Source organism: Xenopus laevis, chromosome 1L (assembly GCF_017654675.1).
Source record: "Xenopus laevis strain J_2021 chromosome 1L, Xenopus_laevis_v10.1, whole genome shotgun sequence".
NCBI lineage: Eukaryota > Metazoa > Chordata > Amphibia > Anura > Pipidae > Xenopus > Xenopus laevis.
The window spans coordinates 230636942-230663537 of NC_054371.1; the positions used below are offsets into that span (position 1 = coordinate 230636942).

The 26596-nt window shown below is 39.7% G+C and overlaps 1 protein-coding gene across 6 annotated transcripts in view; it reads left to right on the forward strand.

The window, feature by feature from the left end:
- Window positions 1-26596, forward strand: part of LOC108718947 (protein unc-13 homolog B) — a 193185-nt gene that overhangs the window by 42854 nt on the left and 123735 nt on the right. For all 6 annotated transcript variants that reach the window (XM_041570506.1, XM_041570508.1, XM_041570519.1 and 3 more), the window contains exons 5-7: window positions 12301-12418; window positions 16452-16575; window positions 25126-25199. In XM_041570506.1, the coding sequence (XP_041426440.1) occupies window positions 12301-12418; window positions 16452-16575; window positions 25126-25199 (316 nt within the window). The remainder of the gene's footprint in view (window positions 1-12300; window positions 12419-16451; window positions 16576-25125; window positions 25200-26596) is intronic.

The following is a 26596-nucleotide window of genomic DNA, read 5'->3' on the forward strand; positions in this document are numbered from 1 at the left end:
ATTGGGTCAAAATTTACACTCGTCAACACTTCGGACGCCCATTGACTTTAACGCCAGCGTCAGTTTGGATGAGGGCGTCCATTTCTGATTTTCATGATTTTTTCGGGAAAATGTCTGCATTTCACGATTTTTTTGTGAAACTTTCAGATTTCACGATTTGTCTGCAAATTTTTCGCCGTTTCGCCAGACGGGAGAAATACACCCATCACGATTTGTAACATTAGATATTATTTTGTATTCGTTTGTATTATGTCACAGCTGATACAATTAAGTATTTGGGGCCCTCCATCATTTCAGCAGCCTCTCCCTGTCATTTGGCCTGCCGTGTTTTCTACCTTCTGTTGTGTGAAAAAAAAAGTGTGTGTGTGTGTGTATGTATATATATATATATATATATATATCTATCTCTATCTACTTGTGCAATGCCGGCACTCACGAAAAAATGAGTCAAATAAATGCCTGGGTGCAATCCTTAAATATGTTATTAATGAAGTCCACAAAAAAGGCACTAATGTGGGCACAAACTTAACGTTTCGGCCTTTCTCAAAGTCACACAACACTGCAAAAAACCCCCCAAAAAACGGTTGATATACAGGAAACGACAAGTGGGGGTGTGTCAGGCAAGGACTGTATGACGTGTAGCCAGTTCATTGGCTGGGGAAAATCTATACACCATTCAAATGAACCAATCATCGCCTTCCAATTAGATATTTCAATTGACTAAATGCTCATTGATGCAGACTATCTATCTATATATATATATATATATATATATATATATATATATATATATATATATTCAAATCTGCATTAAAATCAATATAAACCTCTGCAATAAAAAGAATAAACCTTATAGTGTCTCTGAAAGTATTGAACTCGGCCAGATTATAAACACCAAGTGGAATCACAACGGACCGGAATGTGTCCATAGACAAACGTAGCCGTAAAGACCCAGGGTGTTCATCGTAGCCGCAGTCCAGGAGACAATATTGGGGTTCATTTATCAATACTGGGCAAATTTGCCCATGGGCAGTAACCCATGGCATCCAATCAGATTGCTGCATTCATTTTTCTACTTACAGCTGGCATTAAAAAGCTAATCACTATTTGGTTGCTATAGGTAACTGCCCATGGGCAAATTTTCCCAGTGTTGATAAATGACCCCCAATATGTTACTAAGGTTTTTATAGTACATGTATAATCTGTATTAAAAAAAAGTTTGGCGATTTCTGTCGTTTAGTTCCTGAACGTTTTCCGGCTGTCACCGGTGACGTACTCTCACCATGCCATATCGGTAACCATGGACTTCTACCGTTAGCAACTGCGTGTAGTTACTTACTAAATGGGCTGCTAATTAATCCCAGGGTACATGTTTCCCATTCATGGAGGTGCGAGATCTCTACTGATGGGGGTGCAGATTCCCACCAAAGCGGCCTGAGTGGGACGTGTGACAAAATCGTCTTGTGGTTCATTACACTCGGGATACTGAGAATAACATCGGCGCGCCATTGTGGTGAGTAATCTCCATTGATGAGTGACGGGTATCTAGCGAAGCCTCCTGTTAACACACCGCAGTGATCATAATCTCATCCATGAATTGAACTCATTTATCAATAATTCTACTTGAAATGTTGCAACAAATTTGTGCGTCAATTCCAATTGTTAGCATGGGATTAATTAGCACCCCATTTAGTGTGTGTGTGTGTGTGTGTGTGTGTGTGTGTGTGTGTGTGTGTGTGTGTGTGTGTGTGTGTGTGTGTGTGTGTGTGTGTGTGTGTGTGTGTGTGTGTGTGTGTGTGTGTGTGTGTGTGTGTGTGTGTGTGTGTGTGTGTGTGTGTGTGTGTGTGTGTGTGTGTGTGTGTGTGTGTGTGTGTGTGTGTGTGTGTGTGTATAGATAGATACAGTAACAGCATTTCTGTGTTGGAGCGCCATCTAGTGGAGGGATAAGGAAAAGACTAATTCATTCCAGTGTAACACGTGGGGGCCCATTTACTTAGCTTGAGTGAAGGAATAGAGGAAAAATAGTTCAAATTTCGAATGGTCGAATATGGCTACTTCAACCATCGAATGGGCTACTTTGACCTTCGACTACGACCCTCGACTTCCAATCGAACGATTCGAACTAAAAATCATTTCGACTATTCGACCATTCGATAGTCCAAGTACTGTCTCTTTAAAAAAAAAACTTCGACCCCCTAGTTCGCCACCTAAAACCTACCGAGGCCAATGTTAGTCTATAGGGAAGGTCCCCATAGGCTTCCTAACAATTTTCTGATCGAAGGATAATCCTTTGATCGATGGATTAAAATCCTTCGAAGGATCCTTCGAAGGATTTAATTCCTTCGATCGTAGGAATAGCGGTAAATCCTTCGATATTCGAAGTCGAAGGATTTTACTTTGACGGTTGAATATCGAGGGTTAATTAACCCTCGATATTCAACCCTAGGTGGATAATGAGCTTGTGGATGAGGGATGTGGAAGCCTCGTTATACAGGGAGTGTGTTTAATGGATAAAATGTGACTACTGAAATCAGTGTGTCAGTCACGGGACACTGAAATCTTAATGTCAAGCCTCAATCACTTGAGCTCTGGGAATGTACTAAAGTCCTGCGAGTTCTTCCAGCAGATCAGTGTTCCACTCCATTACTGATTATGCGCTGCCTATAACTGTTTCTTAAGAACCACAAGTCACTGAAAGAACTGTTCCTTACCTGTGCCTGGAGAAAGGAGTTGCCATACCTCCTAACGGTCTCATTATTCACGGGACAGTCTCAATTTTGACTGCTCAGCCTGTAGTCCCAGACCAGGGGTCAGCAACCTTGACTCATTTTGCCCCCTCTTCCACTAAAGAAAAATAGTCTGGAGCCGCAAAACATGACACGGCTTATAAGCTTTTAAAAGTTTTAACCTTTTTTTAATTATAACTGTTACAACAAGGGAATACAACAAACAGAAGTGCAGTGTGTATGTGTAGGTCCTACTTTGAAATAAATTAAAACTATTAAATGCTGGTGTTCTCGTCTGTTTAATGTGACTTCTGTTTCTGAAGCTCCTGTAACAACTGTACCTGGGGGTCTAGCAGGAGGGGGTCTGCAGGGACGCTGCCACGCTGCTCCTCTGGGGGAATGGTTAGGGGGCGTGCGGCGCGTTCCTTCCTGATTTATTTGCGCGTTGGCGTGTGACGTCAGTGCGCAGTGGTGCGAAATTTAAAAGAATTTAAAGGCACAGTTTGGATTTTCACATTGCCCATTATAGGAATTTGTTCCTGGTGCTATCTCAGCTTTTGCTATTCTGTTTTGAACCTGCTTGTTTCCTGTTGTGACCCCCTACCCCCTTTGGCCCAAAGACTCTCGCTAACAGTCGTGCCCCTCTGCCTATCCAGAACCTCTAGCCTTGCACCTCTCCTTTAAGTCCTGGTGACATCCAAGTAGCTGAGGCTCCTCCCGAGGCCAAAGGTGGTCACACTACAGGTGAAGCACGAGCTGAGACCAGGGAGCTTGCCATTTGTTCTGCTGTTGGGTGTCGACCGTGACATCTCCAGGCTGATCTTCCCTCTCTTGTCTTGAATGTGTGACCGCAGTAAGGACCATAATGAATCATCTTGTTGCGGCTCGGTCTTGCCTGTCACTCCTGGGACATCTATACAGCCCTCGCTCCTGCTGGCAGGTTCTTGAGTGCCGCCAGCAGGTGCGAGGCCTGTATAGACAATGTGACAGGCAAGACCGAGCCGCAGCAAGCAGGGTAAAGAGCCGCATGAGGCTCCAGAGCCGCAGGTTCCCTACCCTTGTCCCAGACTGTCCCGACTTTCTCTTTGATCTCCTGCATTGAACAGCCAGAAAAAGATAAAACAGTTTCTAAAACTTAATTGGCTTTTGGCAGAGAGCCCAGAATAGATACTTAGATACTTTTGTAACAATTTAAGAGAAGCAGGTCTCTTGGGATTACTTCACAGTTTAAAGGGCCATTCACCTTCATTAGCAAAACTGGAATAACCCAATGTGTTCAAACTTTCAGAACCTGCCAAATTTAGTAAAATGAACATGGTAATTAGGGGGTGTGACCACAAAAATGAGCACAGTCAAAAAAAAAAAAATCTTTTTGTCCCTCTTATTTCCAAAATGTTGGGAGGTCAGATATTACTCAGCTGGTGCCAGTCATTAGGGGCCCCCCATTACTCAAATACAGGGACAGGCAGAGGGTTCCCTTACGTAGAAATATAAAGGCAGATCGAGGGCAGTACCAAGTAAGTACATGGGGGGGTCCCTCCAGCACATAATAAATAATAATAATAATAATAAAAGTTGAATGTATTTTCAGTCCTCAGGGGAGAAAAGTGCTGAATTCTTTAGAGAGAGAATTGCCTGTGTTTTCTCAGGGGAGTCAAACTGTGGGTAACAAAAAGGGGCACAATTCTCCCTGATATATACAGCCATTTAGTTCGTTGTACTTGGCCTAAAAATTACAATTTGGGGTTTTGTTTATTTTTGTATTAAAGTGGTAGTTCACCTTTAAGTTAACTTTTAGTGTGTTATAGAATGGCCAATTCTAAGCAACTTTTCATTTGGTTTTTATTACTCTTTAATTACTTTCCTTCTTCTTCTGACTCTTTCCAGCTTTCAAATGGGGGTCACTGACCCCATCTAAAAACAAATGCTCTGTAAGGCGACAAATGTATTGTTACTTTTTATTCCTCGTCTTTCTATTCAGACCTCTCCTATTCATATCACAGTCTCTTATTCAAATCAATGCATGGTTGCTAGGGGAATTTGGACCCTAGCAACCAGATGGCTGAACTTGCGAACTGGAGAGCTGCTGAATAAAAAGCTAAATAACTCTAAAATGACAAATAATAAAAAATGAAAACCAATTGCAAATTGTCTCAGAATATCCCTCTCTACATCACACTAACAGTTAATTTAAAGGTGTTGGATCCAGTGTTTAGTTTGGTTCCTTCCGGCTGTATCCAATATCCCACACATGGGGGGGGTATTTACTAAAACTCGCGTTTCTCTCTCTCTTTTTTTTTTTTAATCTCATCCATGAATTGAACTCATTTATCAATAATTCTTCTTGAAAATGTTGCAACAAATTTGTGCGTCGATTCCAATTGTTCGACTTTTTCTAATTAATGCCCCAAAAACTGACTTATCGAATTGCCTCTGTGAGAACTCGAATTTATCGGAAATTATGGGATAAAAACCAGCGCAGGTCACAATATTAAGGAACCTCTTTAGGCAAATCTGCCAGTGACTTCTACGTGACCTCGACAGGTTTCAGATGTTCTATGTGTGGATTTTTAGCAGCTGTGGGTATAATAAATCACTAAAATTTGAATTTTCCCCTTTAAAATTTCGACCAGAAAAATTTGAGGTTTAATAAATGGGCCTCTTACAGTCCTGTCCCCAGCCCATATATATCTATTCCCCTATGTGTGGGCTACTCTCCCCGTCACTAGCCTTGACTTTACTCAGGCCTGTTATTAACCCTTCAGCTACTGGGTGGCAGTTGGCACTAAGCTCAGACTTGGAGCAATTGGGTTAATCCTCTCACAAGCGACTGCACAACTTTCCTTCATGTTTCTGCTGATTTCTCTTTCTTTAACCGGATTTATTTCTCGCCGTTTGCTCTGCTGAGTAAGAATTATATAAAGCGGCTTATGCCCAGGTGCCACATAATGATCCATTTCTCTTTAATTCCTGTTAAATGGGGAAACTGCAACACGCAACCAACGACGAACCTTCCTCCTACACAGACTGACGGCTCTACTGCTTTATTTATATGCATATCTCTCCATGTACTGATCTGACCCCCAAATGTTCTCTCATTAGTTATACAGGGGACTCTGAGTATCACTCATGTATTATAAGGGATAATGTACCCCCTACTGTAAATGATAAGGATATTAGAAGTCACTGAGGGGTTGTTCTGTGACCATATAAAGACACAAGGCTGCAGGCTGAGTTATACAGGGAACTCTGAGTATCACTCATGTATTATAAGGGATAATGTACCCCCTACTGTAAATGATAAGGATATTAGAAGTCACTGAGGGGTTGTTCTGTGACCATATAAAGGCACAAGGCTGCAGGCTGAGTTATACAGGGAACTCTGAGTATCACTCATGTATTATAAGGGATAATGTACCCCCTACTGTAAATGATAAGGATATTAGAAGTCACTGAGGGGTTGTTCTGTGACCATATAAAGGCACAAGGCTGCAGGCTGAGTTATACAGGGAACTCTGAGTATCACTCATGTATTATAAGGGATAATGTACCCCCTACTGTAAATGATAAGGATATTAGAAGTCACTGAGGGGTTGTTCTGTGACCATATAAAGGCACAAGGCTGCAGGGAGAGCTTTTGTACAGGCCATGATAATACAGGGTATTATTTGTTCAAGTAGGTGAGTTTGAATGAATCATATGACACAAGAGACCAGGCCCAGCGCGTAGTTATAAGGATATATAATGTATAATATTGCTGTTAGACATATTGTGGTACATATACAGAGAGCAGGTTGCTAGACTCCTGGCATAGGAATACTCTGTGTCTCTCCTGATTATAAGAATAACCTTTGTTTAGATCATTTCTCTTACCCTGAGCTATTTATACATCACTTGGTCCCAGAGCTGTTGCTTTATAGTGTAAATCAGCTGTGAGTATCCTGAAATAAATTATAGACAATAGATCACGTGCAGCATCAACCCCTCAATCTATTCCTGTACAGTCCTGATGTGCAGCCTCTTATTCATATCATGGATCAAACCATTGCAGCATGCGGGGGGCAAGGGTAGCGTGTGCCTCTGGGTACTTGGGGTTAGTCAGTGTATCTTGATGTATCTGATATTTGGATGGTGTCCTTGATCAGACAAAGCAGTGACCGTGTTCATAAATATAAAACATGATTCTGGAGAAAGGTCCTGGCGAGGGATCGGCCAATTATGTGCCAACATAGGAACCATTGTGTTGCTGGTTCCCAGTGTCCCCTATTCACCTGATTTCTGATTTTCTTTGAATCACATGTGGAAATTAGATTGTGAGCTCACGAGGAGCAGGGGCTGATGGGAATTGGTATCTGCTCATACCAAGTAGGACTTGAGTGCAATTGGCATGTTTTTATCTCCCACAATGCATCATTGCATCACACAATTCTCGTGTCATTGCGGGTGCCATTGAATATGATGCAGTTGCGTTGCCCCCTATTTACCAAAATTAATGTAATTGCACTTGTGTTTCTTCAATAAATTGGGCTCAGTTGTGTCTGTTATATCCGCGAGTGGCGTGTGCCCTATTGATACACAGTGGGACCTGGAGCTGCCCCTGCTCTGGGGGTGTCAGTAGGTGCAACAATGTGTGATCTGGGGCAGAAGGTAAGTGGGACTCAGTGGCACCAACTGTCACTAAATACACACAATTACCTTTAAATGGATGATTCACCTTTAAATTAACTCTTAGTATGTTATAGAATGGGCAATTCTAAGCAACTTTTCAATTGGTCATTATTTGTTTATTATAGTTTTATCATCGCTTCTTCTTCTGACTCTTTCCAGCTTTCAAATGGGGGTCACTGACCCCATCTAAAAAACAAATGCTCTTTAAGGTTTCAAATGTATTGTTATTGCTACTTTTTATTACTCCTTTTTCTATTCAGGTCTCTCCTAGTCATATTTCAGTCTCTTATTCAAATCAATACATGGTTGCTAGGGGAATCTGGACCCTAGTTACCAGGTTGCTTAAAATGCAAATTGAAGCGCTGCTGAATAAAAAGCTAAATAAGTCAAAAACCTTCAATAATAAAATATTAAAACAAATTGCAAATTGTCTCAGAATATCCCTCTCTGCATCATATTCAAAGCTAATTTGAAGGTGAACAACCCCTTTAAGGGATGAAGATCCAAATTATGGAAAGATCCAGGTCTTGAGCATTCTGGATAACTGGTCCCATACCTGTATTTATAGATAGATAGATAGATATAGAGATAGATAGATAGATAAAGCTAGAGGAATCAATAGGAGAAAGTTCCTGATAGTGTTGGGGCCACCTGTCACCAGTAGGGGGCACTGAAGGAGCACATTTTTAACTGTTCCACTAATATATAGTGTTTTTATAGCAAACAAGGCAGCCATTTATAGTCACGCTGAGCATGCTGGGACAGCAGGAGATGAATAGACTTGATACAAGGAGCTCAATCAGGGTCTCTAACATGAGATCCCACATTAATGGTGGAGCACTTCAACTCCACCTTCTTTTAAACAAACTTTCAGCCAATCAGATTTTCCTGGTGTTTCTGTACTTTGTTGTGTTTCCTATTGAGAGTAGGGACACACTGACTCCACGATTCAGATTTGGTCTTTTACACCAGGATTCAGCCTAATCCCAGTGCCTGGCCCAAGCAAATGCCAATCCAAAAAAATCACTGACTTTTTGTCACTCAAACCAGGAATTCAAAAATTTGTTAAAGGGGTTGTTCCCCTTTAAATTAACTGTTAGTATGATGTAGAGAGGGATATTCTGAGACAATTTGTAATTGGTTTTCATTTTTTATTATTTGTGGTTTTTGAGTTATTTAGCTTTTTATTTAGCAGCTCTCCAGTTTGTAATTTCAGCCATCTGGTTGCTAGGGTCCAAATTCCCCTAGCAACCATGCCCTTATTTGAATAAGAGACTGGAATATACATAGGAGAGACCTGAATAGAAAGAGGAGTAATAAAAAGTAACAATAACAATACATTTGTAGCCTTACAGAGCATTTGTTTTTAGATGGGGTCAGTGACCCCCATTTGAAAGCTGGAAAGGCAAATAATTTAAAAACACTGCAAAAAAATAATGAAGACCAATTGAAAAGTTGCTTAGATCTGGCCATTCTATAATATACTAAAACTGAACCACCCCTTTAACTGCGCATGCGATTCTTTCCCTTCCCCCTAATTTACATATGCAAATCAGGGTTCAGATTGTTTATTTGTCCAAATCTGTCACAAAGGATTGAATAGTGGATTAATTACATCCCTAATTAAGCACTGAGAACCCCCCCCCCGGTGACACAAACATTGTTACCCATTTGGCTGCGTCCCTTATAAATAAAGTGCTAGCTTCTCTGCCCAGCAGCCCATTACATGGGATTATTCTCTAGAAATACCCATGGTTCTGGGTGCCACATCTTATTTCCCTGCTCTCTAGTTTGGGCCCAAGCCTTAAAGGGAAAGGTCACCTATAAATTAACTTTAAGATTAATGTTACAGAATTGACAGTTGTGAGCAGCTTTTCATCTGACCTTCAATTTTTTTTTACAGTTTTTGAATTATTTGCCTTCTTCTTCTGACCCTTTCCAGCCTTCAAATGGGGGTCACTAACCCCATCTAAAAAACAAATGCTCTGTAAGGCTACACATTTATTGTTATTGCTCCTCATGTTACTATACAGATCCTCCTCTAAATATATTCCAGTCACTTATTCAAATCAGAGCATGGTTGCTAGGGTAATTTGGACCCTAGCAACCAGATGGCTGAAATTGCAAACTGGAGAGCTGCTGAATAAAAAGCTAAATAAGTCAAAAACCACAAATAATAAAAAATGAATACCAATTGCAAATTGTCTCAGAACATCCCTCTCTACATCATACTAACAGTTAATTTAAAGGGAAACAACCCCTTACAACTAACAGTAAAATTGAAGACACACACAACTGACTGCAGATGTAAATGACTTTATTTAGAAGCTGGGGAAATCCCTGCAGCAGGAATATATAATGTGTTTCCATTAGAGGAGAAATACTGCATAATCTGCACACTTGTAGATTGTAAGCTCTTGTGACAAGAGTCCTTTCGCTTTACCTGACTGTTGCCCCTGATGCTACAACTGTGCAGCACTTTATACATTCTCGTGTAACACTAAGTGGCAGATCCCGCTGGCACTGAGCTTTATGAATGTCGGTTACTAACTGCCGCCCTGGGATATTTATGTGCAGTGACACTGGGAGCCGACAGTCACTTTCACACATTTCCTTCTGCCAAATTCCCTATGTTCATTTTTGTGACAAATTAGCATCTGCCATTTGTAAATACGGAATTAAATATTTAGGCAGGTTCTCGTTTTATTAACCTGTGGGCACACAGCTCTCGGCACGACCTAACTTGTGCTTTAAAGGGGAAGTTCCCCATGATTATAATTATGTACAGTATATTTGATAGCCACAAGCCAAGATATTGGCCCCAGCCAAGGAATGTGCATAAAGGGCTTTGGAATAATCTCTCTTGGATCTATATAGTACAGGTATGAGACCTGTTATCCAGAATGCTCAGGACCTGGGGTTTTCTGGATAATGGATCTTTCCATAATTTGGATCTTCATGCCTTAAAGAGATCGTTCACCTTCAGCATAACTTTTAGTATATTACAGAATGGCAAATTCTAAGCAACTTTTCACTTGGTCTTCATTATTTATTTATTATTGTTTAACTATTTGCCTTCTACTCCTGACTCTTTCTAGCTTTCAAAAGGGGGTCACTGACCCCCTCTAAAAACAAATTCTCTCTAAAACTACACATTTATTGTTATTGCTTCTTTCCGTTCCGACCCTGCCCTATTAATATTCCATATTCTTATTCAAATCAGTGCATGGTTGCTAGGGGAATTTGGACTCTAGCAACTAAATTGCAAACTGGAGAGCTGCTAAATAAAAAGCCAAATAACTCAAAAATCACAAATAATAAAAAAAATGAAAAGTAAATTGTCTCAGAATATCCCTCTCTACATCATACTAACAGTTAATTCAAAGGTGAATGCTAGAAAATCATGTAAACATTAAATAAACATGAAATAAACCCAATAGGCTGGTTTTGCCTTCAATAAGGATTAATTATATCTTAGTTGGGATCAAGCGACTGTTTTATTATTACACAGAAAAAGGAAATAGTTTTTAAAATTTTAATTGTTTGGACATAATGGAGTGTATGGGACACAGCCTTTCTTTAATTTAGAGCTTTCTGGATAACTGGTTTCTGGATAATGGATCCCATATCTGTACTGTCATTAGGTACAATCTTAATTTTTGTGTTACATCAACTATGAAATGTCTCCCATAGACTTGATTTTATCCAAATGTGTAAAAATGATTTCCTTTTTCTGTGTAATAATAAAACAGTAATAAGAAAAGCGGGTGCACACCCTTAAAAATATAATGCGCTATAAGGCGCTAATCTGTAGGGGGGCTCCCCATGTGGGTCTCTAAATCTAACATGTAACCAATCAGGAAAGGGTTACACACTCCATTTACAAAAATTACAGTATATATTTATTGCATGAGGAAAAAAGAATAGAAAAAAAATGTACAAAAATTACAAAAATCAAAAGTGGGCCCAACGCATTTCAACCATATTGGTTTTCCTCAGGGGCACAAATAACAAAAAAGAAAAAGGCAGAAAAGCTTTTGGTTTGTTATTTGTGCCCTTGAGGAAGACCAATATGGTAGAAATGCGTTGGGCCCACTTTTGATTTTTGTAATTTTTGTACATTTTATTTTCTTTTCTTTTTTTCTCATGTAATAAATATATAATTTTTGTAAATTGAGTGTGTGACCCTTTCCTGTGTAACAATAAAACAGTAGTTCATCCCAACTAAGATGTAATTAATCCTTATTGGTTTATTTAGGGGCCCATTTGCTAAGGGTCAAAGTGAATTTTGAAGTAATTTTTTGGGTACTTCGACCATCGAATAGGCCAAATTCGACTTCAACTTCGATTCGAAGTGAAAATATTTTGACTATTAGACCATCCGAAAATCGAAGTGCTGTCTCTTTAAAAAACGTAGCCACCTTAAACCTGCCGAATTGCTGTTTAGCCTATGGGGGAACCTCCTATAACCCATATGAGCCGATGGCTTAGTTTTAAGAAGTCGAAGATTAAATCGTACGATTTGAAGGATTTCATCGTATCGTACTACACCTATTCGATGGTCGAATTTCGACGTTTTTTCACTTCAATATTCGACCCTTGAAAAATCTGCGCCTTAATGTTTATATGATTTTCTAGTAGATTTAAGGTCTGAAGATCCAAATTACAGAAAGATCCATTATCCAGAAAACCCCAGTTCCCGAGCATTCTGGATAACAGGTCCCATACCTGTGTGTGTGTCTCTATCTATCTATCTATCTATCTATCTATCTATCTATCTATCTATCTATCTATCTATCTATCTATCTATCTATCTATCAAGCTAATAATGTTACTTGTGGGCCAGTGATAATGTGTAAGAGGTTTGTGTTGAGTGTGACATTTTGTGTGACATTTTGTGTTGCAGTGAGATCAGTCGGCTGGACCTGGGGCTGATTGTGGAGATGTGGAACAAGGGGCTGATTTGGGACACAATGGTGGGAACAGTGTGGATTCCATTACAGACAATCAGACAATCAGAAGAGGTGAGAATTATATGGAACACTATCAGGATCACTTGCTGGAGATGAAAAAACTCTCACATTGAATGTAACTGCTTGTCTTGTACGTTTACAGTGAAACCTCAATTTTACACCCCGATTTTAAGTTTCCCCTCATTTTACATTGTTGTTTTGTGGTCCCACCTATATATTATACATATTATACATAATACATTTCCCTCATTTTACATTTCCTGCATTTTACACCATTTTTTCTTTGGTCCCCTGGAAAACGTAAAGGAACAATTCAGTATAAAAATAAAAACTGGGTAAATAAATAGTCTGTGCAAAATAAAAAATGTTTCTAATATAGTTAGTTAGGCAAAAATGTAATGTATAAAGGCTGGAGTGAGTGGATGTGTAACATAATAGCCAGAACACTACTTCCTGCTTTTCAGCTCTCTCGCTTTCCATTGATTGGCTACCAGGCAGTATCCAATCAGAGTCATCACCATGGGTCATCACTGTTGCTTTTGAATCTGAGCTGAATGCTGAGGATCAATTACAAACTCACTGAACAGTTATGTCCCATGTGGCCCCCCTTATAGTCACTGACTAACTCAGAGTTAGAGAGCTGAAAAGCAGGAAGTAGTGTTCTGGCTATTATGTTACACATCCACTCACTCCAGCCTTTATACATTACATTTTTGCCTAACTAACTATATTAGATACATTTTTTATTTTGCACAGACTATTTATTTACCCAGTTTTTATTTTTATACTGAACTGTTCCTTTAAAACGGGTTCTGCTATATATAGATAAGTCCCAGCTCTCACTGTAACAAACCCTTTACCCTCCTTGTTGTTAGTTTTTTTTTTTTTATAGTTTTTGAATTATCTGCCTCCCTCTGACTGTTTCTAGCTTTCAAATGGAGGTAACTGATTCCCATTTGATAAAACCGCAAAAAAAGCTAAATAACTCAAAAACCACAAATAATAAAAAACTATGTCCACTTGCAAATACATTCAGAATATCCCTCTCTACATCAGACTAAACGTTAACTCTAAGTGAATCTCAACTTGCCTTTCCCCATAACTGATCCTTCCATTCCCTTTATCAGCTTAGTCGCTCTTCTCTGTACTTTCTCTATTTCATTACTGTCCCTTAATATTCCTTACCAGTGAATACAAGAAATAATTATTGTTTTCTCCTATAAGTCTTAATTTAAATAAGAACTCCAGTATTAAAGTGGCAGATATTCCATATTATCACTGTAGTTGCACAGATAATAAATTCACTCGAGTTCTATGGACTTATGTTGAAGTGATTAGAAAGTGCTGGGCTTAAAGGGAAAGCTGTGGTTAATAACATGTGAGTGTCCGCAGTAAATGTGACTGTATAGAGACATGAGGAGTAAAGAGACATGAGCTGTTGGATGACTATAGACAGCTGAGAATGGCTCCAAACAGTAACAAGGCCGCAGCCAATTATCTGCCAACTGAACCAATCCCCACCCTCAGAAGTGCCCCCGTTCATGTGATTTGCATGTAAATATCACCTTTCATCCAAGCTCAGAGCCTCCAGCAGTTTCATTGCACACGATCCCTGACGTTGTGTTTCTGACGTGACTAATCCAGTTTGTGATGTTTCTTTAATGACACAATGGCAGCAAATTCTCCTGCTGTAAAGTAGAAAAACAAAATCCAATAAAACCATCTCTACAGGGACAGTGATCTATTCATCCCCAGTGGTACAAGTGTAAAGATCCAGTTGGACATGTTTAGTGTGAGACGATAACACATTGGGCTTGAGACAAGACCATCTATAGGGGGAGCAAGTCAGGGAGTTGTGTATCCAAGACTTACTGCATTCAATTAAGAGCAAGATTATGTGCGTATGTTTAGCTTTATTTACTGTATATTCAGATACTATACCTGTGCTATAAAATGTAGCGGTTCAGTTTATTTTTTTGAAAAGTCAGAAGGAAAGTTCCTTAGGAACCAATTCTAGTTGGAAGGAATTTTAGCGGGAAGGGAATCTAGTGGGAAGGAATTTTAGCGGGAAGGAATTTTAGCGGGAAGGAATTTTAGCAGGAAGGAATTTTAGCGGGAAGGAATTTTTGCGGGAAGGTATCCTAGTGGGAAGGAATTTTAGCGGGAAGGAATTTTTGCGGGAAGGTATCCTAGTGGGAAGGAATTTTTGCGGGAAGGAATTTTTGCGGGAAGGTATTCTAGAGGGAAGGAATTTTAGAGGGAAGGCATTTTAGTAGGAAGGCATTTTAGTGGGAAGGCATTTTAGCGGGAAGGCATTTTAGCGGGAAGGTTATCTAGCGGGAAGGAAATTTACTGGCAATCACGTCTGATTGAAGAAGGGAAAAACACTTGCGTGTTTATGTGCAATTGTCAAGCATCAAAAGGGTACTACCCCGAAACTTAGCAAAACTGCAAATAAACACACAAGGGGTTTTCTTTCTGCTTGAATCAGCCGTGAGTGCCAGTGAATTTCTTGGAACTGTCTGTCTGGGAGGTGCCGATCCCTCCATCACTGTGAACCAGGCGATCTCTACAGAAGGCCTGGGTGTGCGAGCCGCCATACATTCCGGTATTACTCATTTTGGAGGGAAGGGATGTTGGAGGGACAGAATTCTAGTGCAAAGGGGGAGCGAGAGAGAGAGGCTTAAGGCAATATACAGAACCTATGGAGAAATGGAGGAGTGAAGGACAATCACAATTAACAAAAGGAGCTTGTAAATTATCCTTTGCTTAACAGAGAGTGGCATGATAAAGATTGTAACAGAGGAGCAGCTGATAGTTGAGAACAGGAGGAATCTCAGCTGAGCTTAAAGGGATAGTGTCACAGGAAAACATGCTGTTTCCAAAACGCATCAGTTAATAGTGCTGCTCCAGCAGAATTCTGCACTGAAACCCATTTCTCAAAAGAGCAAACAGATTTTTTTATATTCCATTTTGAAATCTGACATGGGGCTAGACATATTGTCAATTTCCCAGCTGCCCCAAGTCATGTGACTTGTGCTCTGATAAACTTCAATCACTCTTTACTGCTGTACTGCAAGTTACAGTGATATCACCCCCTCCCTTCCCCCCCCCCCAGCAGCCAAACAACAGAACAATGGGAAGGTAACCAGATAGCAGCTCCCTAACACAAGATAACAGCTGCCTGGTAGATCTAAGAACAGCACTCAATAGTAAAATCCCATGTCCCACTGAGACACATTCAGTTACATTGAGTAGGAGAAACAACAGCCTGCCAGAAAGCAGTTCCATCCTAAAGTGCTGGCTCTTTCTGAAATCACATGACCAGGCAAAATGAGCTGAGATGCACCTACACACCAATATTACAACTAAATACACTTGCTGGTTCAGGAATGACATTTTATATTGTACAGTGAATTATTTGCAGTGTAAACAGTGTCATTTAGAAATAAAAACTACATCATAAAAATCATGACAGAATCCCTTTAAGGTAAGAGTATAGTGGGAGAGGCCAGTTAGTAGTAGATTTACGTAGTCTAGGCTGATGGAATAAGGACAAGAGCGAGTGCTTTATTAGTTGAGAGAGAGAAATATTTTGTCAGTGACTCTTCCCTTTCCTTCTCTTCTCATATTGATGGTGAAGAGGGTTATTGAACATGCATCAGTTATCATCATAAAAGTGGAAATAAGGCCGGGACCGGGAAATATTCTCACCACTGTTTAGTCACATGTAGTATGAGAATAGCAAGTTGGGTTGTAGCACAAGGGTGCAAATGTACTTCATGATGCAGAGATTGGAGCAATGATGACAAATGTGTAGCCGTTCATATGTCCCACTGTTTAGATCAAGCCAGAGCGGGGGTAGCAGGGCATCATTGAAACAAAACTGACTGCGGCATTACCTGTAAGTGGCACAAGCCCAAGACAAAGACGAGGTGCAGCAATGTATACGACTGTAACCTACGAGCAAGTCAAGTCTGTAGTAGTACATAGGACTGAGATACAAGGCCGCGCACAGACAGAGATTAAAACAAGACCAATGTCTTTATATCATTCTAAATACTCTCTCCTTTTGATTTACTAGGAAGGACCTGGGGAATGGGCTGCCCTAGAATCTGAAGTCTTGATGAAGAATGATGAGATCTGTGGTACCAGGAACCCAACGCTCCATAAGGTTTTACTAGATACGCGATTCGAGTTGCCTTTTGGTGAGTATTAGCCCAGGCTCCTACAAGAAAATGCAGTTTGGTTGCTATTGGTAACTGCCCGGAGCAATTTAGTGTCAGTATTAGTAAGTTGCCCCCCTTTGCACGCAGTCATCACACTACACCCCCCGTACTTGTACCTGGGCTGCTGATAACACACGGGTCATAACTGGCAACTTTAAAAGGAATCTCATGTTAAAATGCCATTTAATCCGGATGTAGAAAGTGGGATTCCTCACATGGGCTCTTGGAAGAACCTACAAATATTGGCCATCGAGAGGGTACAGCTCAGGGGCCATAGTCCTTTTTCTTAAAGGGATACTGTCATGGGAATTTTTTTTTTCAAAATGCACCAGTTAATAGTACTGATACAGCAGAATTCTGCACTGAAATCCATTTCTCAAAAGAGCAAACAGATATTTTATATTCAATTTTGAAATCTGACATGGGGCTAGACATATTGTCAATTTCCCAGCTGCCCCAAGTCATGTGACTTGTGCTCTGATAAACTTCAATCAGTTTTTACTGCTGTACTGCAAGTTGGAGTGATATCACCCCCCCCCCCCAGCAGCCTAATAACAGAACAATGGGAAGTTAACCAGATAACAGCTCCCTAACACAAGATAACAGCTGCCTGGTAGATCTAAGAACAACACTCAATAGTAAAATCCAGGTCCCACTGAGACACATTCAGTTACATTGAGAAGGAAAAACAGCAGCCTGCCAGAAAGCATTTCTCTCCTAAAGTGCAGGCACAAGTCACATGACTGGGGGCAGCTGGGAAATTGACAATATGTCTAGCCCCATGTCAGATTTCAAAATTGAATATAAAAAAATCAGTTTGCGCTTTTGAGAAATGAATTTCAGTGCAGAATTCTGCTGGAGTAGCACTATTAACTGATGTGTTTTGAAAAAAACATGTTTCCGATGACAGGATCCCTTTAATCTTCTTCTCAAGCTTTTGCTCTCTAGGTTTCCTGCTTTATTTACTAATGTTAAGTGTAAAATATTGAAAAACGATGTTGAGTTTGGAAGTGCGGTCACTTGCCCTGCAGCTCCCGGTGTCGAGGACCCATCCCCACAGGCTTATTAAATACACATTTCCTGCAGTATATTAGATAGAACTGAGATTAGGACTTGTTTATTTTACACCAAATGAGGTGAACTCTGATATGAGACAAACTGTACTCCCAGTTAATAGGTTTCACCTTTTATTGGTGTCCCTGGAAGTGCAGTAGGGTTGGTCCAATCGACAGTTGGTGCATTTAATGTGACATTTATGTAATCGCTACAGAATGGCCCAATCGATGGCTCATTTCCTCACATTCCGCTCCATTTATTTACAGCAAATGTTACAGAGAAGGGAAGGGTAGAACAGGGGGGACAAATGGAGAGCACCCACCCAGTTTTAAAGAGAATGAATCATATTGCTGGCAACCAAATGCCACTTTTATCATTCACCCTGAAACTTTCCATCTTTTTTATTTTTATTTTTTTGATTGCTGCATCTGTCCCTTTCTATTCTCTATGCTGCTGACTCTTGTAACAAGGTAACAACCTGACCTGTGAAGTCGCATGCAAGGCAATGTGGAGGCTGGATTCTTAGCTGGAGGAGACCTTGCTTGTACTACTTTGTTTCATCAGTCAGAACCAGCGGTGTAGAAACGGTCATATTCTACTTTAAATAACAGTTGTAATGGTTTTTACAGGTCAAATTAAAGGATAATAACTCTTTGAAATCAGTGAATGCTATTCAAAGAACTTTTGCAATGTACATTCGTTCATTAATTATTTTTTTTTAATTGCAACATATTGAAGGATACATGTAGTTAATAGGACTGTTGGTCAGTTTCCCACCAGTCTGACCAGCAAGTAGTCAAGGAAGTTGTCAGGAGAAAGAAAGAGGCTGATGTTCTTCTGCTTAGGAAAGATGTGAGTAACGTTTCTAATTTTATTCCTAAACAGAAGAACATCAGCCTCTTTCTTTCTCCTGACAACTTCCTTGACTACTTGCTGGTCAGACTGGTGGGAAACTGACCAGCAGGTGGCGCTGTTGTAACACAATTCATTCATATTAAAGGGATACTGTCATGGGAAAAAATGAATCAGTTAATAGTGCTGCTCCAGCAGAATTCTGCGCTGAAATCCATTTCTCAAAAGAGCAAACTGATTTTTTTTATATTCAATTTTGAAATCTGACATGGAGCTAGACATATTGTCAATTTCCCAGCTGCCCCAAGTCATGTGACTTGTGCTCTGATAAACGTCAGTCACTCTTTACTGCTGTACTGCAAGTTGGAGTGATATCACCCCCCTCCCTTTCCCCCCCAGCAGCCAAACAACAGAACAATGGGAAGGTAACCAGATAGCAGCTCCCTAATACAAGATAACAGCTGCCTGGTAGATCTAAGAACAACACTCAATAGTAAAAACCCATGTCCCACTGAGACACATTCAGTTACATTGAGAAGGAAAAACAGCAGTCTGCCAGAAAGCATTTCTCTCCTAAAGTGCAGGCACAAGTCACATGACCAGGGGCAACTGGGAAATTGACAAAATGTCTAGCCCCATGTCAGATTTCAAAATTGAATATAAAAAAATCAGTTTGCTCTTTTGAGAAATGGATTTCAGTGCAGAATTCTGCTGGAGCAGCACTATTAACTGATGTTGTTTTGAAAAAAATATGTTTTCCTATGACAGGATCCCTTTAACAGTACATGTATCTCTTAATATCTTGGAATAAAAAAAAAAAAAAAAAAAAAAAATATATATATATATATATATATATATATATATATATATATATATATATATATATATATATATATATATATGAAAAGAAGATCAGCACTCACTGTAGTTTTGGTGAATTCGTGTTGATTTATTTGTCAAAAATCACATCTTATCCGACGTTTCGGTCCCGCATAGGGACTTTTCTCAAGGATGAGATGCGGGACCGAAACGTCGGATAAGATGTGATTTTTGACAAATAAATCAACACGAATTCACCAAAACTACAGTGAGTGCTGATCTTCTTTTCATATATATGAACAACATTTGGATCGAGCACCACTGGCTTTACTTTTTTGGCTTGTGTGCGGGCACTGTGGGACTTCATATATATATATATATATATATATATATATATATATATATATATATATATATATATATATATATATATATATATATATATATATAATGAATTTACATTGCAAAACTGCTTATAGCCCTTCTTATCCATTTTACATTCACTTGTTTTAAAGGTTGACTTATCTTTTAAAAGCACTGGTATATTTTTAATAATGACATTTTGGAAATAATCCATTTTTCTTTCATTATGCAAAAAAGTCAGATGGTGCAATTTATTACTGGCTAAGCACAACGTCGCTACAAAGAAGCGCTTGTGTTTCATCTCCTTCTAGTGGTACATGCGAGTGTGTGTGCGAGTGTGTGTGCGAGTGTGTGTGCGAGTGTGTGAGTGTGTGTATATTTGTGTGTGTGTAATGCGGTTGCCTTGTTGTGCTGTAATAAGCTCTAATGTCTTCCCTGCAACTCTCTAAATAAAAGAAATCTCTCCTTTAAAAGTTGCCTAAATCTGTTAATTGGTCGGTTCCAGGTAAGTACAGTGTGTGCTTGTGCTGAGTTTACTGTTAAATAAAGGATAATAGTTAGGGATGCACCGAATCCACTTTTTTGGATTCGGCCAAACCTTCGCGAAAGATCCGGCCAAATACTAAAACGATTACGAATCCTAATTTGCATATGCAAATTAGGGGTGGGAAGGGGGAAAAACATTTTTCACTTTCTTGTTTTGTGACAAAAAGTCACATGATTTCCCACCCTGTCCCTAATTTGCATATGCAAACTAGGATTCATTTTGGCCGGGCAGAAGAATTCGGCCGAATCCTACTGAAAAAGGCCGAATTCTGGCTAAATCCACAACCGAATCCTGGATTTGGTGCTTCCCTAATAATAATGCATGTGTAGTGCAGATCTCCCTGTGAGAATAGCTCATTACATAGGAAATGTTCAGTTTCACATTTACTCCATATAATTTGTTTAGCAAAGAGCATCAAGCTATTGAGTATTTATACCATGAATAACTGTTGCCTTTGGCAGATTTATCAAAGGTGAAAGTGAAAATTTCAATTTAAAAAATTCAAATTTCCAGCTAATTTTTGTGTACTTCTACTAGGGAATAGTCCAAATTCAATTTGAATTTGAAAAATAAACCGAAAATTCGAAATTTACCATGTACTGTCTCTTTAAAAATTAGACTGCGACCATTCGTCATCTCAAACCTGCCAAATTGCTATTTTAGCCCATGGGGGACCTCCTAGAACCCATTTGGAGTCAATTGGTGGACTTTGAAAAATCAAAGGGTTTTTTTTTTTTTTTGGAAAAACCTTGAATCAAATTCGATCGAATGCGCTATTACTTTGATTCATACGATTCCAATTCGATCGAAAACTGACCTATTCGGCCAAAAAAAACCTTTGATTTAATTGCGGTTGGTCTTTTTGAATTCTGATTTCGAAGTTTTTCAAATTTGAAATTCGACCCTTGATAAATCTGCCCCAAGTGTAGTATCAGTTGTTCTCAGTTGAACATCAGATCACCAATTAGCCAATGAGGGAACAGAGAGTCACTTGATGGTTGCCATGACCGGGAAGCATTGAAGCCCAAGCCTTTCTGTGCCGTGTCCTGGGGAGGTGCTTTATGATCACACTGAGATTATCGGCACTAGGGGTGGTTCACCTTTAAGGTAACTTTTATTATGTTATAGAATGGCTAATTCTAAGCAACTTTTGGTTTTCATTATTTATTTGTTATAGTATTATAGTTGTTTGCCTTCTCCTTCTGACTCTTTCCATCTTTCAAAAGGGGGTCACTGACCCCCATCTAAAAAATTGTTATTGTTATTGTTACTTTTTATTCCTCATCTTTCTATTCAGGTCTCTACTATTCATATTCCAGTCTCTTATTCAACTCAGCACATGGTTGCTAGGGTAATCTGCACCCTAGCAACCAGATGACTGAAATTGTAAACTGGAGAGCTGTTGAATAAAAAGCGAAATAACTCAAAAAACCTTCAATAACAGAAAATGAAAACAAATTCCAAATTGCCTTAGGGCAGAGACACACTGTCTGATTCCGGGAGATTAGTTGCCCGGTGACAAATCTCCTCTTCTTCGGGGAGACTAATCTCCCGTACTGCCTTCCCGCCGGGTAAAATGTAAATCGTCGGCGGGATGGCACCCGGAACACTTTGTTTTTCGAAGTTGCACGAAGTTTCCTCGTTAGGCATCCCGCGGTTTTCATTCTAACTGGTGGGAATGCATTTCGGGGAGATTAGTCGCCCTGAAGAAGAGGAGATTTGTTGCCGGGGCGACTAATCTCCCTCAATCTGCCTGTGTGTCTCTGCTCTTAGAATATCCCTCTCTACATCACTAAAAGTTATGTCAAAGGTGAACCACCCCTTTAAGCACTTGCTTTTCTGCATCTTTTCATTCTTTTAACCCGAGCAATTAGGCACCGGCTCTTAAAGAAAATATTTTAATCCGGCCGCCAGGATTGGGCTTCCGACATGGCGTTGGCAGTTTATTGGCCCATGTGTGGGGCCATCCAACTGGCTTTCATAATTGATATCTGGATATATGTGGCCCCACGATCCGACCGCCTGTATCGTATCGGATGCATTATGATCCGAACGTTGGGCCCTGAGGCCCAGGATCGGATCAGCCCACTATCACCCACCTCAATGTGGGCATATTGGGGAGCGGATCTCTAAGTCTATGGTCGCCTTTAGGATCTGGAGGTGGGATGTGTGGCCATTAGGCTCCTCCCCCACTGAACGTGGCCCCACCGTGGCACAAAGACGATGGGATTTCCTGGGAGGTCCAATATTGTTCATGCCTCCTTAAAAGCCTTTTGTCTGGAGGGGAACAGTTAAAGGGACCCCCCTAGCCTTGCGGTGAAGGGGTTTGAAGCCCTTTGCCCCCTGTCTGTGACTTTTGTGCTGGGGGGTCGGAGATAAAGGGGCTCCTCCTAGCCCTGGGGAAGGGGGCTCTGAAGACTCTTAATACTCTTAATTGTAGGCCTTGTGATTGGGTGACTTGGAGATTTTTTGGGACCTTGTCTCTTTTGAGATGGATCCACTACAACCTTAAAGGAGAAAGTCCTTTTATACTTGGCGGTGCCAAAAGTTAGACACCCCACGCGATTGTATTGACTTTCCAGGCTGGTGCTCCTATCAGCAGAAACCTGCACCGGCCCGGGGTTCTACCAGTGAGCACCAACGAGAGATCCTCTTCCAGCTTCTTCTTTCTTCAAATTTCCCAGGGCAGACGCATGCGCAGTAGAATGAAATAGCGACTTTTTCGTTATCATTCGGCTTTTAGCTCTACTGCACTTGCGCAGCCGCGAGTAGAAAGAAGAAGCCGGAAGAGGATCGCTCCGTGGTGTCACTGGTATAACCCCGGGCCGGAGCAGTTTTCTGCTGATAGGAGCACCAGCCCGGGGGTTTCAGGTCAGTAAATACAATCACTTAGGGGTGCCTAACATTTGGTACCCCCCAAGTATAAAATGACTTTCCTTCTCCTTTAATGCACTTTGTGTGTTTTTAATGCACTTACGCACTTTGAGGGACTTGAAGCAATGCCTGGACTTCAATTAAAAAAAAACTGCTGGTTTGAGTTGTGTTTTGTGTGTTTGAGTTGCTGTTCCTCTTCACTTTTGTTTTACTCCTGTTATTATACTGGTCAATAAGGAATGTTTCTCATGGGCTTTTTATTACAAATACACACAAATAGCTCAGTGTTACAATCAGGGCAAATCTGCTGATTCTTAACCACTGTCAAACATTGCCTTTAAGGGAATACTCTTTATTATTATTATTATTATTATTATTATTATTATTATTAGCTAATACAAGTATGAGACCTGTTCTCCAGAATGCTCGGGATCTGGGGTTTTCCGGATAGCGGATCTTTCCATAATTTGGATCTTTATGCCTTAAGTCTACTAGAAAATCATATAAACATGAAATAAACCCAATAGGCTGGTTTTGCTTCCAATAAGGATTAATTATATCTTAGTTGGGATCAAGCATAAGCTACTGTTTTATTATTACACAGAAAAAGGAGATTATTTAAAAAAATTGGGATTATTTGGATAAAATGGAGTCTATGGGAGACGGCCTTCCTGTAATTCAGAGCTTTCTGGCTAACAGATCCCATATCTGTACTTATAAAGCACTGGCATATTCCATAGCTCTGTACAATAAATGGATACACGGAGCACACCGACTTACATACAAAGCAACCAATAACTGATACAAGAGGTTAAATGGGACCTGCCTAAAAGAATTAACGAAGGGTAAGTAGAACACTCGGCTGGAACAGAGTAAACAAAACCTATACGTTTATTTCACTGAAAACTATCGCACAAAAATACGATCACACAAATTAAGCTGTGAAAAATGAAATGTAGGTTTTGGTTTTTGTTTGCACTATAATAAATGGCTACAGGTAAATAAAAATAAGATTGTGACAATAATGATATAATCAGTCCTGTAAAAATCTGCATCCTCCCAGCACACATTCTTCTACATAGTAACACACAGTAACATAGTAACACATGGTAATATAGTAACACATAGTAACATAGTAACACATAGTAACATAGTAACACAGTAACATAGTAACACATAGTAACATAGTAACACATAGAAACATAGTAACACATAGAAACATAGTAACACATAGTAACATAGTAACACGGTAACATAGTAACACATAGTAACACAGTAACACATAGTAATATAGTAACACATGGTAATATAGTAACACATAGTAACATAGTAACACATGGTAATATAGTAACACATAGTAACATAGTAACATAGTAACACACAGTAACACATAGTAATATAGTAACACATAGTAACATAGTAACATAGTAACACATAGTAACACACAGTAACACATAGTAATATAGTAACACATAGTAACATAGTAACACGGTAACATAGTAACACAGTAACACATAGTAATATAGTAACACATAGTAACACACAGTAACACATAGTAACACAGTAACACATAGTAACACAGTAACACATAGTAACATAGTAACACGGTAACACATAGTAACATAGTAACACATAGTAACATAGTAACACATAGTTACACAGTAACATAGTAACATAGTAACACAGTAACATAGTAACACATAGTAACACATAGTAACATGGTAACACGGTAACATAGTAACATAGTAACATAGTAACACATACTAACATAGTAACACAGTAACAGAGTAACACATAGTAACATAGTTAGTTAGGTTGAAAAAAGACACAAGTCCATCAAGTTCAACCTTTACTTTTTTTAACCTGCCTAACTGTCAGTTGATCTTCCCTAATTTCTAATCAGTAATATCTGTAGTTCTGTATCTGTGCTCAAGTATCGGAGCCAAAAGGAATTCCTAAGGAAAAGGAGGAGGCGGAATGGAATGAGCAGTGACCGTATCTCTTCCATCTTTCCTTAGATATCCCAGAGGAAGAAGCCAAATACTGGACTAGGAAGCTGATACCAGAAAACACTACAGAGGAGCCGGAAGAGGTGGGTTTTCTTTCCCTTCTGTTTAGGGAACGAGAATTTATTATGAAGTGTCACTTAATAGGGAAATGTGTATATGATCCAGTATTTCAATTCCCAATGGAGGCTCTTGTGTCCACTTCTGTTTTGTAACAAAAATTGGACCTGTTGTCCAGAATGCTCGGGACCTGGGGTTTTACGGATAACAGATCTTTCTGTAATTTGGATCTTCATCCCTTAAGTCTACTAGAAAATCATATAAACATTAAATAAACCCAATAGGCTGGTTTTGCCTCCAATAAGGATTAATTATATCTTAGTTGGGATCAAGTACAAGTTACTGTTTTATTATTACACAGGAAAAGGAAATTATTTTTCAAAATTTGCATTATTTGGTTAAAATGGAGTCTTATGGGAGCAGGCCTTTCCGTAATTCCGAACTTTCTGGATAACGGATCCCATATCTGTATGTTCATTTTCAAACAGCTGATCAGTATATGCTGCCTGCTATACAAGTAATAAACATCACCATTTATTGCATTACCCCCAATATGTAAAGATCTGCCATTGCAGCCCAATAATTTGTAAACAGAGCTTTACACTGTGTAGTAGTGAACTATAATTCCCATGACCATATAAAGGCACAAGGCTGCAGGCTGAGTTATACAGGGAACTGAGTATCACTCATGTATTATAAGGGATAGTGTACCCCCTACTGTAAATGATAAGGATATTAGAAGCCACTGAGAGGTTGTTCTGTGACCATATAAAGACACAAGGCTGCAGGCTGAGTTATACAGGGAACTCTGAGTATCGCTCATGTATTATAAGGGATAATGTACCCCCTACTGTAAATGATAAGGATATTAGAAGTCACTGAGGGGTCTGTGACCATATAAAGGCACAAGGCTGCAGGCTGAGTTATACAGGGAACTCTGAATATCACTCATGTATTATAAGGGATAATGTACCCCCTACTGTAAATGATAAGGATATTAGAAGTCACTGAGGGGTTGTTCTGTGACCATATAAAGGCACAAGGCTGCAGGCTGAGTTATACAGGGAACTCTGAGTATCACTCATGTATTATAAGGATAATGTACCCCCTACTGTAAATGATAAGGATATTAGAAGTCACTGAGGGGTTGTTCTGTGACCATATAAAGACACAAGGCTGCAGGCTGAGTTATACAGGGAACTCTGAGTATCACTCATGTATTATAAGGGATAATGTACCCCCTACTGTAAATGATAAGGATATTAGAAGTCACTGAGGGGTTGTTCTGTGACCATATAAAGGCACAAGGCTGCAGGCTGAGTTATACAGGGAACTCTGAGTATCACTCATGTATTATAAGGGATAATGTACCCCTACTGTAAATGATAAGGATATTAGAAGTCACTGAGGGGTTTTTCTGTGA